The sequence below is a fragment of the Aethalodelphis obliquidens genome, unplaced genomic scaffold (genome assembly GCF_003676395.1).
Source record: "Aethalodelphis obliquidens isolate GAN/ISIS:26980383/991018 unplaced genomic scaffold, ASM367639v1 scaffold28, whole genome shotgun sequence".
NCBI classification, from domain to species: Eukaryota; Metazoa; Chordata; class Mammalia; order Artiodactyla; family Delphinidae; genus Aethalodelphis; species Aethalodelphis obliquidens.
The window spans coordinates 17,750,274-17,766,417 of NW_020837972.1; the positions used below are offsets into that span (position 1 = coordinate 17,750,274).

The 16,144-nt window shown below is 38.6% G+C and overlaps 1 protein-coding gene across 13 annotated transcripts in view; it reads right to left on the reverse strand.

Annotated features, from left to right (window-relative positions):
- The window catches only part of MPHOSPH9 (M-phase phosphoprotein 9), a 55,083-nt gene extending 39,095 nt beyond the window's left edge, over positions 1 to 15,988 (reverse strand). For 2 of the 13 annotated variants that reach the window (XM_027124990.1, XM_027124989.1), the window contains exons 1-7: positions 14,893 to 15,797; positions 13,481 to 13,744; positions 11,357 to 11,510; positions 6,484 to 6,573; positions 5,262 to 5,785; positions 4,191 to 4,314; positions 182 to 272 (exon numbers count right to left, since the gene is read on the reverse strand). In XM_027124990.1, the coding sequence (XP_026980791.1) occupies positions 182 to 272; positions 4,191 to 4,314; positions 5,262 to 5,785; positions 6,484 to 6,573; positions 11,357 to 11,510; positions 13,481 to 13,587 (1,090 nt within the window). In that variant the 5' untranslated portion in view covers positions 13,588 to 13,744; positions 14,893 to 15,797. Of the gene's footprint in view, positions 1 to 181; positions 273 to 4,190; positions 4,315 to 5,261; positions 5,786 to 6,483; positions 6,574 to 11,356; positions 11,511 to 13,480; positions 13,745 to 14,877; positions 15,800 to 15,821 lie in introns of those variants that run through there. The other 11 variants (XM_027124985.1, XR_003436764.1, XM_027124988.1 and 8 more) reach the window with 11 other exon arrangements.
- Positions 15,989 to 16,144: the final 156 nt, after the last annotated feature.

Sequence of the window (16,144 nt, forward strand, 5' to 3'; positions counted from 1 at the left end):
TTCTATCTTTACAGAACTTGTAACACAAAGTAAGGCAAGTAAGGATGTTACAGCTACCAGAGGCACAAGACAACACATAATACTTTTACAGAAACCACTCTAATATACATGATTATCACCCTATGAGAAATGCACACGTTATTATTTTGAAAAAAACTCTTTAGAAATATAAGTATCATACCTGTTCCTGAATCAGACATCCAACAATTTGGACTCTCATCTGGTTTGTTGAGGTAAAAAGCCCGAGAATGTGTAGCAGCAGTGAAATCAGACTACAATTCAAGAAAGAAAACCATTAGTTGCCAGCTAAAAATCCTTAGGCACAGACTGCTGACACAAGGAATAAGAGCCAGGTGTCAAACCCAGGCGCAGAGAAACTTTCAGAGGTTCACAAAGAAAGCAAGCCTGGTTTTCCCCATGGTTACAAGAATCGCAAAATGATAGGAATCAACAATGAAGGATTTTCTATTCCTGTGTAATTTACAAAAGTTTATTTTGATTCTCTGTGGAGATGAAAGAGGAAACCGGAAGCAGACAATATGAGTGCAGAATGAAAATGCATTTATGGACTTCCCTGGCGGCGCAGTGGTTAAGAATCCGCCTGCCAATGCTGGGGACACGGGTTCGAGCCCTGGTACGGGAAGATTCCACATGGCGCGGAGCAACTAAGCCCGTTCGCCAAAACTACTAAGCCCGTGCTCGAGCCACAACTACTGAGCCTGCATGCCACAACTACTGAAGCCTGTGCACCTAGGGCCCATGCTCCGCAACAAGAGAAGCCACTGCAATGAGAAGCCCGTTCACAGCAATGAAGAGTAACCCCTGCTCACCACAATTAGAGAAAGCCCGCGCACAGCAACAAAGATCCAACACAACCAAAGATAAATTAATTAATTTTTTTAAAAAGAGAAAATGTATTTATAATTTGCCATCGACTTCCAAAAGAAATTTCAAGTGCCTAGAATTAAAGTCGTTTAGTATAAAAATTAGTGTAAAAGCCAAAACAATTCATTTTTATCATTAAGACAATAAATCAACTCTGAAAACTGCATATCAATAATTACTATGAACTTTAAATAGTAGACTACATCTTATATGCAAATAATTGGTTACCAGAAAAGGCTAAAAATGCTTACTTATCCTCAATTCTAATAAAAATTCTAAGCTAAACTCTCTTCACAATATCTCTGGCATTGTCACAAGAAATCTGTGTTTCCCCAGAGAGATATGTGATTTTCATCAGAATTTTTCTTATGAGTTTCACCACCATCAAACTTTTAATTCCCGTTAAAAAGTATTTAGCTCTATTTGCTTACAACCACCTGTGAACCCACCGCAGAAGCAAAAGCACACTAAGCTGATGACATTCTGTATACCAAGGAGGGGTTATCCCCTCAGCCTTCTAAGGCACCACTGTAGCCTCCTTTTCATCACATGTCTCTCCTAAAACGCCTACCTGTTCAAATTTCTGTTGCGTCTCTGTACTTAACAGACCAAGAGAAGCTGACTGCAGAAGAATAAGTGAAAAATCCCAATTAAAATATTTTGACTTTTTCCTGGTTCTTTGGTGTAAACCTTAACGTGCTCAGTCGACACACGCCCCCTTGGCTGGAGGGGGCTCACCTCACACGGCTGCCTGCTGCACTCTTCCGGGCCACAAGGCATCGGCTGAAGAAAACAGGCCTGGCTTTTGAAGAGCAACGAAAGTATGGTGCAAGGAAAGCCCTTCCCAAGAAGCTGGCCTCAGCCTAGCACAGGATCTTCATCAGTAACAGTCTAGCAGCATCTGAAAAACCACCATGGAGCCCACACCTGGGGAAATGGTAACAGCCAGTCTGTCCCAGACAAAGGACCAAGGAAACAAAGACCGACTTGAGCTTTGGAAAATCCTTGTGCTAAACAATATCCAATTTCAAGACATGCTTCAAGATAGCTAGGACCCCAAATAAACTACCTTGTATAAAAAGAAAATTGGATCCCAAGAGAATTCTGATCATAAAGATTCCCTGGATTTAGACTGAAAATGGAAAAAGAAACAATGGGAGAAGAGAAAGGATGAACTAAAGAAGAAAGTTCCAACTTTTGTGAATCCACAGAATTTGATTCAGAATTATGCAGGTAAGAAGTGTATTTCAGGTGTGGTGTCTGATTCAATAACCACCACTACCTGAAAGCCATTTAAAACCTGGACGCACCAAAGAAACTTGATTTCCCCTAATGATTTAATAGCAAAAATATCTAATTCACCTTTAAAAAATAGGAAAAATAAAATTTGTCCAGAGATGATCAAAGAAAAGGAAAAATTCAAACGGAATCATGCCCTCATCACAGCTTTACCCCCTGCGCAACTGACATCCCCAGAGGCAGAACAGGCTACTAGGTAGACCTATCCCCCCCAAGGGCATATTTCTCAGGCAGTGTCTCTGATCCTTCAGCTGCTTGTCGATTCTCCACGGAATCAAGGGAGAAAATTAGGCTAGATCATTGGTTCCAGGCTTTACAGCACATAAGAATCACCTGAGGAGCTTTTAAACCACCTGATCATAGGTCACAACTGCACCAATGAGGACAGACCACCTGGGGCTGGCGGCCAGTCATAAGTAGAGTTTTAAGGCTCCTCAGGTGACTCCAATGTGCAGCAAATTCTGGAAACCACAGGCTACACAGAACAAATACCGATCCACAGTCACAAAAGACAGTGAATCCACCAAGTTACACACCACAAATCCAAAGTTCATCAGAAGTGAAAAAGTCTCCACAAACTGAGTTTCAGTTAAGGTAAAAACAGAAAAAATGAAGCTACTATATATGAAAACATTCTCCATTTCTGCCAACCTATTCCAATGAAAAAAACAACTTTCACCTCAGTCTCCAAATGCTTTTATGTCACCACACCAAATAAGGATATACCATGCTTGACGGCACACAGGTTCAAAAGAACAGAGCTACCAATACAGCACCAGCCCCCGAGGCTTGACGGTTCATGTAGCTTCCTCACCTTCATTTCCCTCCTCAACACAAATGTGAGTAAGTTAAAAAAATGATGATATCAAGAAGCCTAAGTATCATGGGCTGAAGAAAGAAAAATGACTGAAAGAGAAATATTGCCTTATGAAGGCTGGGGGACTGCCTTCTTACGACTTCTATTCTTTTTTTTTAAATTAATTTATTTTTGGCTGCATTGGGTCTTTGTTGCTGTGTGCGGGCTTTCTCTAGCTGCGGCGAGCAGAGGCTGCTCTTCATTGCAGTGCATGTGCTTCTCATTGCGGGGGCTTCTCTTGTGGCGGAGCACGGGCTCTAGGAGCACAGGCTTTAGTAGTTGTGGCGCACGGGCTCTAAGAGCACAGGCTTTAGTAGTTATGGCGCACGGGCTTAGTTGCTCCGCGGGCATGTGGGATCTTCCTGGACCAGGGCTCGAACCCGTGTCCCCTGCACTGGCAGGCGGATTCTTAACCACTGCGCCACCAGGAATGTCCCCACAACTTCTATTCTTTAATAGATCTTTTTCAAAGGAAGACGGAAAGACTATGTTTAGGATGATCAAGACATGGCCAGTTTCTAAAGGAATCAAGATTGTAGAGAGACTTGTCTTTGCGATTTCAATGTATTATACTGAACAATGTTATTCTATGACAATTTAGGCCAAAAGGTCTTTAAAGATGTTTAAAACTTACTCAGTAGCTACAGCTCGTTAACAAAAGCAGCTGCTATATGAGCAAAAGGAATTAAATGAATGTTTAGAATTCAATCTCTTACAACTTGGATTATAAATTCAGAGTTGTCCAAGCTTCAACTGTTTTTATAATGGCATCTTAAAGCGTTCACACATAGAGTACTACTTATTACAACTTAACAGCAGAACAAATTATTTGAGGGTTTTTTAAAAAACAATGTATTACTCGTAAACATTTGCAGTACAAAGAGAATTAGGACCTTTACAAAATGTTTCCTTTTTTTTTTAGTAGTACTTTATCTCTCACTGGTTTTGATTTACAGTCTACTAAAGAACCACTAATTGGAGCATCGTTTCCCACCCTTTGAGACACCAAAAAAGGTATGTCAATGGAACAAATTAACAATACAAAACAAAGGGCAAAAAACTTATGCTAATGAACATGTGGTAAACTCAACATAATTATCCTAATTGTCCATAGATGAAGCATGCCAGAGTCAAGTGACTTGTCACCTACTTTCTCAATTGGTGATTTCCTGGTTTGCTCATTTCCTTGCATAGGTTTTGAACACCCCTCTTCTTTATGTGCTCTCTTTGGTTGGTTCTGCTTCAGCTTTTGAGCCCATGATGTTATAGATTTACTATTTAAAAAGAAAAAAACAAAACACCTCTCTTTAAATGCTGTCCTTCACAGATAAAACTAAACACTAGTAGATACTATGTCAGTGGAAAATGCTTTGAGTTGTTTTTCTGATAGCAGAGAGAGGATGGATTTTTATTGATTCACACAAATTTCTTTTTACAATATCTTACTATTAAAGGCAAAATGAGGAAAAAGACTGACTAGCAGTGATTAACAATACTTATAGTCTGTCGCCATGGAACAGCACAAAAACCACCATAGTGGCCCCTTCAAGTACTCAGTATATCTCCACAGTGAAAGCATACTTATTTAGATGGACTTATAATTATACTTATGGGTACCCAAGATTGTGTTGCCACAGCAAAGTACCTTACGCTGGATGACAGATGTCAGAGACATAAAACGGAACAGAATTTTAAGTGATTATTTGCTTTGCAAACATTATTTGCTTTGCAAACATTCAGCCAAAGTTTCTTTTACCAAAAGTCTCTTTCACCTGGGTCAATCAAAATGTCATTTAACTTACAAAAATCTCTTCTTATAAACATAAAACTGAGTATGCTTATATATAATTTTTTGTTTTAAATTATATGAACATGTGTGACAAAATTCCACTGTTGATGCAGTCCTATACTCTAATTTTCAGCAAGTCGATAGTGACTAGAAAATACAAAAGGTACTTTTCTGGCAAGGCCTCTCACCTTAAGAGTTTTAGTAGTCTTATAACATTGTAAATGGGAAGACAGATGTCGTTAGCATGTAGTGTGCTTTGTTAATTTCAGTTTTTTCCACAGGCAGTAAATAAAACAATTTGATAAAACTGATAGACATTCAAACACATCTCATTCCAACTAAAAGCAGCTGTATTTACTAAACATGTTTAGCTTATTATAAATGTAATAAACAAGTCAAACTCCCTTCAAGTGATGGAGAAATTCTACTTACTTATCTGTTTTTCCACTGTATACTTCCGAAATCTTATTTTCACCAAGAAAACTGTGTTCAAATTCACCAGGAAAAATGGGAGTATCTTCCTTTAAAGATGCACAAAATTCTTCATTTGTATGTATATAAAAACTCTGGTTTTTCACACCATCTACAAGTGACTCCTTTTGCACCACCGGCACTCCAAACTGTCCTTTAGAAACCTCTGCGTGCTCCATGAACTCTTGAGCGTCCTTAGGTTTGTAGGTATTTAGTTCTGAGACACAAAAGGTACCATACCCACTGCTCACTGAGCTACTATCCACATTGCAGTCTGGTTGTGACATGGATGTTTCTCGCTGCATTTCAGGTTCTTTAGACTTGGGATAACTGATAACAGATTCATTTCTCTCACTGTTTTCAGAAAAAAAACCCATTTGACTTTCTGAAGGTATTTGTCTGCTTAAAGAACTTCTATCACAGGAAGCCCAGGAAGCATTATTGGTCTGTAACTTGACTAAATTTTTTATCTCCTTCTGTATACGCTGAAAATAAAAAGTTACAGGTTTGGCTAAGGATGTATATTAACATCACATTTTTATAAATGTCTTAAAATATTGTGTTTAAAAATGAGATATTACCCTAAAGATGACACATGTGCATTATATTTAGTTTATAAACAAAACTGATATAAAGAACTAACTAATTGGGATCTTTGAGATAGCCCACTCTGGCATTTCTCGCAGGGCCACTCTCACCTTTTGAGACAGACCGAGTCCTATATATGGAATGTGTACCTCTAAATAAATAAATCTACTTCTTACCTATCACTTTGTCTCTCACTGCATTCTTCCTGGGATGAGACACAAAGAACCTGAGCTTCAGTAAGTGCTGACACCAGGAACTCGGGCCCCCACCCAGGTGGAGGATGGAATAATGATGCTGACCCTCCGGACTTCAATCAACTACAGCTTTGGACTCTGTGGACCTCTGTCCCAATTCTATGCTGAGTTCTCCTCTGCTTAAGCCCCCTCACGATTATGCGTGTACCCTTAGTTTAAAACTTCCCCAGTTTTGCAGTTTGGGGAGACACTGCTTTGGGAAAAGATCCCCGGTGTTCTCCTTATTTGCTGCAAGTAAAGAATCCTTCCTTCTCCCAAAAAAAAAGGGGAAAAAAAAATTAACTAATTGGTTCTTCTGCAAACCTTACAATATAAAACAAGAATCAATATAAAGAACTTACTTGAATTTGGTTGTGGAACTGTTCCTGCTGGGCAACTATCTGCTCTTGGCATTGTTTTTCCACCAAATTGAATAGTTGTAACCACCTGGTCTAGTAAATTATAAAATATTTTAGTTAGACATAAATTTTTAACCTAATATTTCACAGAAATATTCCTCCAGTGGGAAAGAGCCTTTTTTTAAAATGTATTTTTAATGTAAAAGTCATAAGCTAAATTAATTATAAAACTATATTTAATGCAAAAGTACACGGACATAGGATTGGGCACCCCTTTCTTATGTTACCTGTGGTCTGAGTAAATTTGAGGGTCTGAGTAAATCTTTTTCAAATGGCATCTTAATTTGATGTCATCTGCTACCATTTCTGATTAATCAAGAACTGCTGCTAGTTGTACTTTACATTTGTCTTAAGTCCCTCTTCCTTTCCTCATAACACCTAATGGTTTTCTTAAACACTAACCTGGACCCAGAAAAAGAATCCCACATCTTAAAACAACAAATAGTTTAGTATTAGGAGAATTTGATCCCTAATTTAGTTGTTCTTCAAGTTAAAAAACCTCTTTTAGAGTCAGATATTAAAGTGCTTTATAGCACTGCAGCTGAAAAAGAACGAAAAAACGACTCTGAAAACCTATGGAAGTGACCTATAATTCCCTTCACGGCCACTTTTAGGTCCTGATCCATCCTGACCCCCAAGAGTAGTTAAGTGCTCTTATAATTAGACTAGGCCAAAACGCGGGAGGAGAGGGGGCACAGACTTCTCCAGAGGCTGAATTCAATCTAAAGGCTGGTCTACTTTCAGTAACAGACCGTATGTAATAACATACAATGTCAACAAGTAGCTACCACAACTGGCTTCCCTGTTTAAAACCTTTCGGTGCCTTTCCACTCTGGTCATTCCCTACAGGGCCCTGCGTGATCTGGCTCATCTACACCTCCCAGCTTCATCTCAAGTCTCTCTGTCCCTTTCTCGACACACACCAGCCTCGCTGGCCCCCTTCTGTTCCCTGGACACGCCAAAACTGTCTTCCGCCTCAAAAGTCTCGCACTTGCTGTACCCTCTACCTGGAAAGCCCTCTCCGCAGTTCTCAACATGGCTGGCTTCTTCCCCCGCTGCGATTTCAGCTCAATTATCATCTTCTCTCGAAGAGTTTCCCAGACCACCCTCACAGTCACTCTCTCTCTTTCTTGGCACCCTGTTTAGTTCCTTCGGAGCGTTTACCACAGTCGGAAAGTCTCTCACTTGTTCTCCTGGTGAACCTGTCTGTCTCCCACCCCTGCGCCCACCCCATCTCCAGCACCTAGGACACAAGGCCAAGAGTGGACACTCAGATATACAGTCTAAATGAGTGTATAACAATGGATACTGCTAGCTGCGCTTTTCTTGGTATTATAGACTACACAATCCAGAGACCCTTCAGGTTCATGGTGAAAGCCACTTATATAACAGAATTAAGTTGAAACCTGTATAACGGTATTAAGGTAAAGTGGAGAAAACCTCAAGACTGGAAAAGGAAGCCTTAAAATGAAATACGATGGTACTGATAGGAAGTGTGGAATCTAAATCTCTTGACTTCAGGACGAGGTGGACTAGATCAAATCAAGTCCCTCACCTTCTCGACTTATAAAGCATCTTATATTAATCAAAACATAAAAGAAATCATCAGGCAACAGTTTTCTTATTCAGTTATACCTCTATACCTTTAGGAGTTATTTTTATCCTAATAAAGTTATTATTCACATAAAACTAAATTATGATAGAATAACAATTTACTTAACAAAAAATGGCTTCATAGTATGTGAGACACTTGAGATTAATCACATCCTTATCATCATTTTCTTATTTAGGATACAAATGAATAGAGTTCATTCAGGCCATAAATTAGTGGAGACTTTGTTTTTCCAAGTCAGACTTTATTGTTAATGTTTTAATTTTAAGTAAGCTAATTTAAGAATATTATTAATACTGTGAATAACATTATACACTTAATTATTAAGAAGGGCTATTATGCATTTCCAACTAAACCTATGTATACCACCCACATCTTACATACTGCTGGAGGGCATGGGTGCCAAGTTTTCCCCTGAGTGCAGGTGCCTGGCGCTATTAGCCTGAACGGGGGCTGCTGCCGTCCGCTGCTCTAGTCTGGCCTGGGAAACATCCTATGGGCTTTTCCCAGGCCAGACTCCCACCTCTCCACCAACAACCTGGGTGGTCCTGAACAAGTAAATTTAACTTCTTTATGCCTCAGTTTCCTAATTTATAAAAGGGGAACAGCAACACCTCATAGGTGGCTGAGAGGACTAAATTTTAAATTTAAATGTGATGCACGTAAAGCAGTGATCTCAATGGGGGAAGTATATTTTGAAAATCTGTGAGGTCATGGTTGTCACGAGGATAGCGGGAGCACCATGAGCATTTAGTGGGCAGGATCCAGGGATACAAATCACAGGATAGTCCCTGACAATAAAGAACTGTCCTGTGTCCATTTTATATTATAAGAATGATACATATTTTGCATAGTTTTCAAATCACCAAATTGTCCAGGAATGCAACTACCAAGATGTTTCAGAACTTGCTCAGAAATGAGTCACCATTTCAAAAAATCATGTCACCAGTTGCAGTGCTGGATCATCAGTGCAAGGCAGATGTATCAGTCTGTGTTGATAGCTGCTGCGTTCAAGGTGAGTCTACATAGAAGTAAACACCAGACTGCTGCTACATTATGTTTTCTAATGTGGATATGTCTGAGTATTTATACATTTACATATTATCTTATTATAAGTAACTATTATTCCTCTTTTATAGCACAGGACATTACATTGATTTTTTTTTAAAAGCAGATACAGGCAGGTTATATTACCTGTGAATTTCATTTCAGGACAATATAAGTTGATGTTATTTTGAAAACTGTTATAAAAACAGGGCTTTGGGTCCAATAAGGTTGAGTGCCACTGACAGAAAGTATCTAGTATACTGCCCGGCAAATACTCAATAATTATCACATAACTATTACTATTATATACATAATCAGTAGTGCTAAATTGTTAAAATGCTAAAATAATTTAGTTAATGATGTGCTTTTAAATTTTTCTTACAATCATAGAAATATTAGCAAGTACTTAAGAACGTATTAAAGTATTTCTATGGAAATGCCTTAAAAGATTCTTTCCTGATCTAATAAAAATACATAACCTTCCCAAGTTTAAGCAGTGATAAACTTAAGAATCCCAGAAGATACGTTTTATAAAGGAATTCTAAAGAATCAGGTCATCCCCAGATCTCTTCCAGAGCTCTGTGGAGGTTTAGTTCTTTACTGTAATAATGTAGATTAGTTTCTTATAAGTGGTAGAAATCAGACAAATGTTACTATTCCAAAAGAAAGGTGTAAACATGAAATTCAGGGAAATAAGACTTGCGCAATCATTACCTTCCCATTCTTTCTAAATCATTACCCTAAAGCATCAGAGACTTTTATTTTCATAGGCTATGAAAACACACAAAACAAATTCAGGAAATTTTACTGAAATGGCCAAAAAAGTATTTCATATTCTGTCAAAGTAAGAAATAGCTTAAGAAGCTCTTCAGTGAATAATCAATTATATGCCTACATTATAAAAATTAAGCAGTCAACTAATACTCAACAGAATAAAAATAATCTGTTAGATCACAGGAGAACAAAGGGCAGAAAGAAAGAAACTGGTTCAGATGTTAAAAGGTGTAAGTACCTGGTTGGTATTCTGGCTTGTAATCATCTGTGTCTTAAATTCACAAATATATTCTGATTCTGATTTAAGTTGTTGATTTCAAAGACTAAAAGTAACAATTTCTACTTAAAAATGAATTTGTCAGAAGTCAAGGCACATTGAGGCAATGCCTCATTTTTTTTTTAAAGCATATCAATTCAGGTATTATAAGCTAATGAGTAAGTATACTAGGGGAAGCATTTCATAAAACATTCCATTATTATTTACATCATTTTACAATGGCATTTTATAGGTCGTTTGCACTAGCACATACTGGTTGTTATATGGAAAAAAAAGGTATCAAAACTTAAAACTCAGTTTTCTTTTAAGTTTGCCATAATAGTCATTTTTATAACTCCAATGATTATGTATAATGAATATAAGTAATTACACTTAGGGGTGGCTGCTGCTGAATTCTTAAACCAGATAATCTTTCATTCCATTTATTCTACATAGTTTTAAAACTATGATTAACATTTACAACAAAATCTACTGCTCTCTAAAGAATTTAATAATAATGTTTTACACATTTCTACAAAGTGTTACCAATTCTAGCCTTGGAAAAGTCTATCTTGGGCATTATTCCATGAAACAAAACTTATTTATAAGTATTCTTTTAACTGTTAAATTTTTATGTCACAATTTAACCTATGGACAAAAGAAAGAACCACTTGACCTGAACAACCAATATAAGTCAGTGTAGCACAGCTAAATGCGATAAGGTATTAAACGGAAGCCTTACTTTATAATCAGAAATATTTCAAAGTGGGTTTAGGCTTTACAAAATGATGACAATTCTGTATAAGTTACTTAAAAGATCAGAATTAGTAACAATATCAATAATTTTGGAATTCTCATTTTTATGAACAAAGACAATATTTTAGTTCACATTTAAAGTATAAATTAGAATGTCTAATCACTAATATATTGTTAAAACATACCTCTGATCATTTTTCACATTTGTTCTATATTGTTCCCTAATTAATATCCTTGACCACTTTATTCTAGCAATAACTTAAGTATCATGCTCTTTAGGATATACATTTCTAATAATTTAGAGTTTAGTAGAGGCATATCTATAAATAGAATTATTTTGTTAATTCCAGAAATGAAACAAAACTAGATACCTCACAGTTTTTCCAAAGTTCCGAATCAGTCTTTCCACTGTTGTGTAGCTCTTGCATTAAAGAGGTTAGGACTTCAACTGTACCTTGAATTACAGATGGTCTGGTCTTCCCTGAGAAAGAGGATACCCCATTTGTACTAAGGTGGGGACTACTTCTGTTGAAACATAAATAATTCAAATGGTTTTCTTCATTCTACCAAAGTGTTGAATAATTCAGCAGCTCAAGATTTAGCAGAGCAGTACAAAACTACTGATATTTAATCCTTCTTAATGGCACCTCATTTGCTGAAAATCTGATCACAAGTTTGTCCACGAAGGGAAAACAGCAGTGAAAAGACAGGCAGCACTTAATTGTATTTTTAAGAACACAACAGAAAAACCTTCTTCAGAAGTGAGAGAACACTCCAGAGTACAGCAGAAAATAAAAGTTTCTGCTAAACAATAAGAAAAATTCTAAGCTACTCCGATCTAAATTATTCCAGAGGATTATTTCACCTCACTTTAAGAACAGACCTTTATTGTTATGGAGATTCTTTCTCCATTGCCCAGAATTACAGTCAAGTCTTGTTAACTGGATCCCCCTAATTTGGTGTGATAAGGTGATGCTTATCTTTGCACTGTCTTTGAATAAAAGTAGTGCCAACCAAATTAGCAGCAAATATTCAGGACTTATTTAGCCTATCCAGTGTGTAAAATAGCACTGATTCTTTCCAGGAGGACTGCTTTTCCGAATCTGAGATGAGTTTATTTCAGATTTGTTTTATAAACCCACAAGGCATAATTAGGGACATTAAAATTTATTTAAATTCTAACCGTTGAAAGGTCACTTTATTTATTGATACTCTGCTTTGTTTCACAAACCATTTGCAAAAAAGAGGACCTAATGAAAATAACAGTAAAATAATAAAGAGGATCAGAGAAAATATTAATAAAAAATTCAAGGGAAAGAACATAATATGTTGTCCATTAAGTGCTAGATATACAATTATAGTTGTGTAATAATCAAGTTTAAATTTGGCCAATTTAACTGCCAGTCACAATGAAAAGGGAGACGCTTCAGTTACATAATTTTCATTAGAAAGGCACATTCAAGTTCCTCCAAGTAAATCAGACACTATGTTCTAAAAGGGGTTTCTTCCAGAAGTGGGTTTCAAAGGGGCTGTCAAATGATACAGGAAACAAAAAGCGTGGCCAACATTCAGGAAGTGGGTATAGATTACGATGGCCAACATTTCTGGACCTTATCCCGTGCTTTTTTTTTTCCCCTTTCCTCCCTATTTTAATTTATGCTTTCTCCTCTTCTTTTATGTATTCTTGTAAGCTGCCTTAAATTCCTCCTGAGGCCAAAGAATGAACACATTTTTTAAGGAATTAATTTATTTAAAATACACAATTTCTTCAAGACCTATTACTGTGTGTAAATTTGCTCCTTTACCAGTAGGCCCCAGACTGCTGTGCTTTTGTTTTATTGTACCTGCTTTTTATAGGTGATCTCCTCTCCAGTGGTCCCTGCCTCTTTGCTGTTTTTAACCTACTGTAATTTAGAAACCAAATAATCAACTTGCCAGACTATGTACAAAATGAGAGTAAACAGGCCCTGATTAAAAACAAACCAAACATGGGATAGTTTAAAAAGAAAATGCATAAAATGCATTGTTTGATAGCATCTACTTTGTCAACTCAGAGCCTGCTTTTTTGCTTACTTCCTAGTATTCAACTTTAATTGCTACTTTCCAGACTGGTGAGGTATTTCTGCAATATGAAACATTATTTGTCCTCTTAACTTCAAAATGGAGAAACAATATTTAGACAACTAAATTTTAAAGATATACTTGTAATTTACCGAAAACAAAAAAAGTGTAAAGAAAACTCCAACTAGCAAAACAAATTCTTTTTCACAATGTTCCCCATGCAAAAATACACCTCTGGGAGAAATGAAAAACATGAAAGGATTGAAACTATTCTTAACCCAAACAACTGTCCTTGAACAGTTCCTGATCATAGTTTTGGGTTTTTTTAAATGCAAATCAGTAACTATGACACTATTTGGATAAACTGGCAAACTATGCAAATAAAGTTATTTTGATTTGTCATTACATTAAAAAAAAATCTATCCCATTCTTACCTATTAGTACTTAAGTTCAGTCCAAGAGAATGGGGAGAATTTTTTATATCAGATTCTACAGAAGATGAAGCTTTTTGTAAGGGTTTCCGCAAGTCAAAATCTTCCATAGCGTACAGAAATTGTTACACTCTCTCACTGGAAAATGTAGGCTCTTGCACTGTTTGAAGAAACTGAATCTGAGTCATCTTCAGATGCTTCATCGTCTAAAGGCATTTTCAGCTGCTGACATTCAGACTGTGAAATGTCTGAAGGTCCCAGGAGAGTCTGAAAATGAATGAAGAACAAAAACTATTATAAAAAGCCATTAAACCTAGCAACTGTCTTTTCAAGACTGTGGAAACCTTAATCCTTTTATACAAATCTACATTAAGGATAGCAACATTATTCATAATAAGCCAAAATTCAGAAACAACCCAAATGTCCATCAACTGATGAATGGATAAATAAATGTTGTGTATCTGTATAATGGAATATTTTTCAGTCATAGAAAAGAACAAAGCACTGATTTATGCTACAATGTGGATAAACATTTAAAACATTATGGCAAAGGGAATTCCCTGGCAGTCCAGTGGTTAGGTCAATAAAAAATCTACAAATCCTCTGATTTGCAGAAGTAGTAGTACCTTTTCAGGTAATATTTCACAATTTTATGTGCTTAATAATCAAGGTTCCAGACACAATTCTACTGTGTAACAACTGGAATACTTATTGATACGTGCCTTGTTCATTCCTTTAATAAATTCTACCAAGTATCCATGCTTGTTGATTTATACAGTGAATAGATGAATGGGAACTACTTGGTATCTATATTGAATCTGGTACTGAAAACAGCCAATTAAACTGTTAACAGTGGTTGTTTCCCCACTGGCTTCAAGGTGGGAGTGGAAGGAGTGCACTATATACTGTATACGTAGAGTACTTTTGTACTCTGTGCATGTTATCACTTCTTAAAAAATAAACTATTTGCCAGGTCCACTAAAATTTAACTGAAGCTAGATGTACAGAGGTAAACTGGCTATAACAAGTCAAACAGCATGCCTGCTTCTTAAGGAATTCATGTCCTTAAAAAAAAGCCAGGAGTAAGTGGGTGGGGGAGGGGAAGAATAGAGAAAACATATGCTGCTTACAAGATGGAAATTTCAGAGGGTGCAATAGAGGAAAATTACCTATTATTCTGGTTCCTCTAGGTTCCCACTTTCTAGGGCCTGGTTTTACAAAGCACAACCTTGAGAGCATCAGCTCGCAAAGGAACCATTTCCTTCAGGGACAGGTGTGAAGGCCAAGGGTAACCAGACCTAGCTAAACGGATTTCTCCCCAGTGACTCAGCCCATCACCAACGACAAATGGGGTATTGAAAAAGTCAGGGGCTGCACCTTCCATCTGGCAACGAAAATACCTGGATTCAAATCACCTTGCTCTTCCAGCAGGAAAACACAAGCTCTCCAGGGACGCGGATCGGCCTGCAACCCCATCTATAATTTCCCCCGTTGAGTTAATCCGGATGCAGTAGATCCAGATGGATCTTGAAATGCGATGATGCTTTCCCAGCAAAGCGTGAGGGTGGGGAGGAATGGGTGGGAGAGTGGGGGATGAATTAAAATTTTAAAAGAAGATATACAATGCAAAATTTTAAGAACCTGATGGAGAATGCGTATAAGAACAGAGACTTTTATATCTCCCATCAACAAAATATGACGCTTTTGATGGCCCCAGCACCTAGCAGAAAAAGGGAGTTAGGGGGTAGAGGAACGACTGATGGGGGTCTGCTGAGAATATAAAAGTTAACCAGGCGTTTTGCTTTGGTGGGAGCCTGAGAGGGGGAAAGAAGGCATGATTTCAGGTTTTGAGGCCAGATCCTGACGTTCTCGCGCTCACAGCCAGACCGCAGCTGCTGGCGGCGGCTCTCGGGTTAAAGTATGAAGGCGAGGAGAACCCACGCAGTTGCCTAAATTGTAGGCAGCAGGGAGGCTGTAGTTAAAACCACCGGTCCAACAACTACAATCGTGATTCTCAAAGTAAGCTCAGGAAGCTGGTCAAAAAAAAATAGAGACAGAAATCCCTCAAGCCCCCCGCCCCTCGGGAAGAGGCGCTCAGCGATTGGGCCGCGCGGGTGTCATTCAAGGGCAGAGTCTAGAAAAGGTGCACTGCCGCGAGCAAAGCCCCCACACGGCCGCGCGCTCCGCTGAGGTTGCGTCGAGGGAGTGTTCTCTTTCCCCCGCCCTAACACATCAGCACACTCAGGGGGCCGCTAACTTGGTGTCTTCGAGTCGCGTCCCCTGTTTCCCGCGACCGGCAGCTCCCCGCAGGCCGGCAGCTCCCCGCAGGCTGGCGGCCGCTTACCTGGCCGCCGTTCACACTGCCGATGTCAGTGCCGGGCGAGCGCCTCTCGCGACCGTTAAACTCGAGGGAGCGTGCGCGCGCCCGGCGTCTTGGTTGCGATTGGATGATCGGAAGGGGGCAGAGACGGCCGAGCCGCGGCGCGCGCGTCCACTTCCCCCGTCCTGCCCCCAGCTCTCACCAAAGAGGGAGGTGCGACGCCCGCGGAAGCTGGGGGGAGGGGGGCGGGGCTGCAGTCAAGTCCTCTCGTCTGATTGGCTCTCTGGGAACCCACGGCAGCTACGCGGGAAAAAAGCCTCAGCTTCCCGCATGCGCAGTTAGTAAGA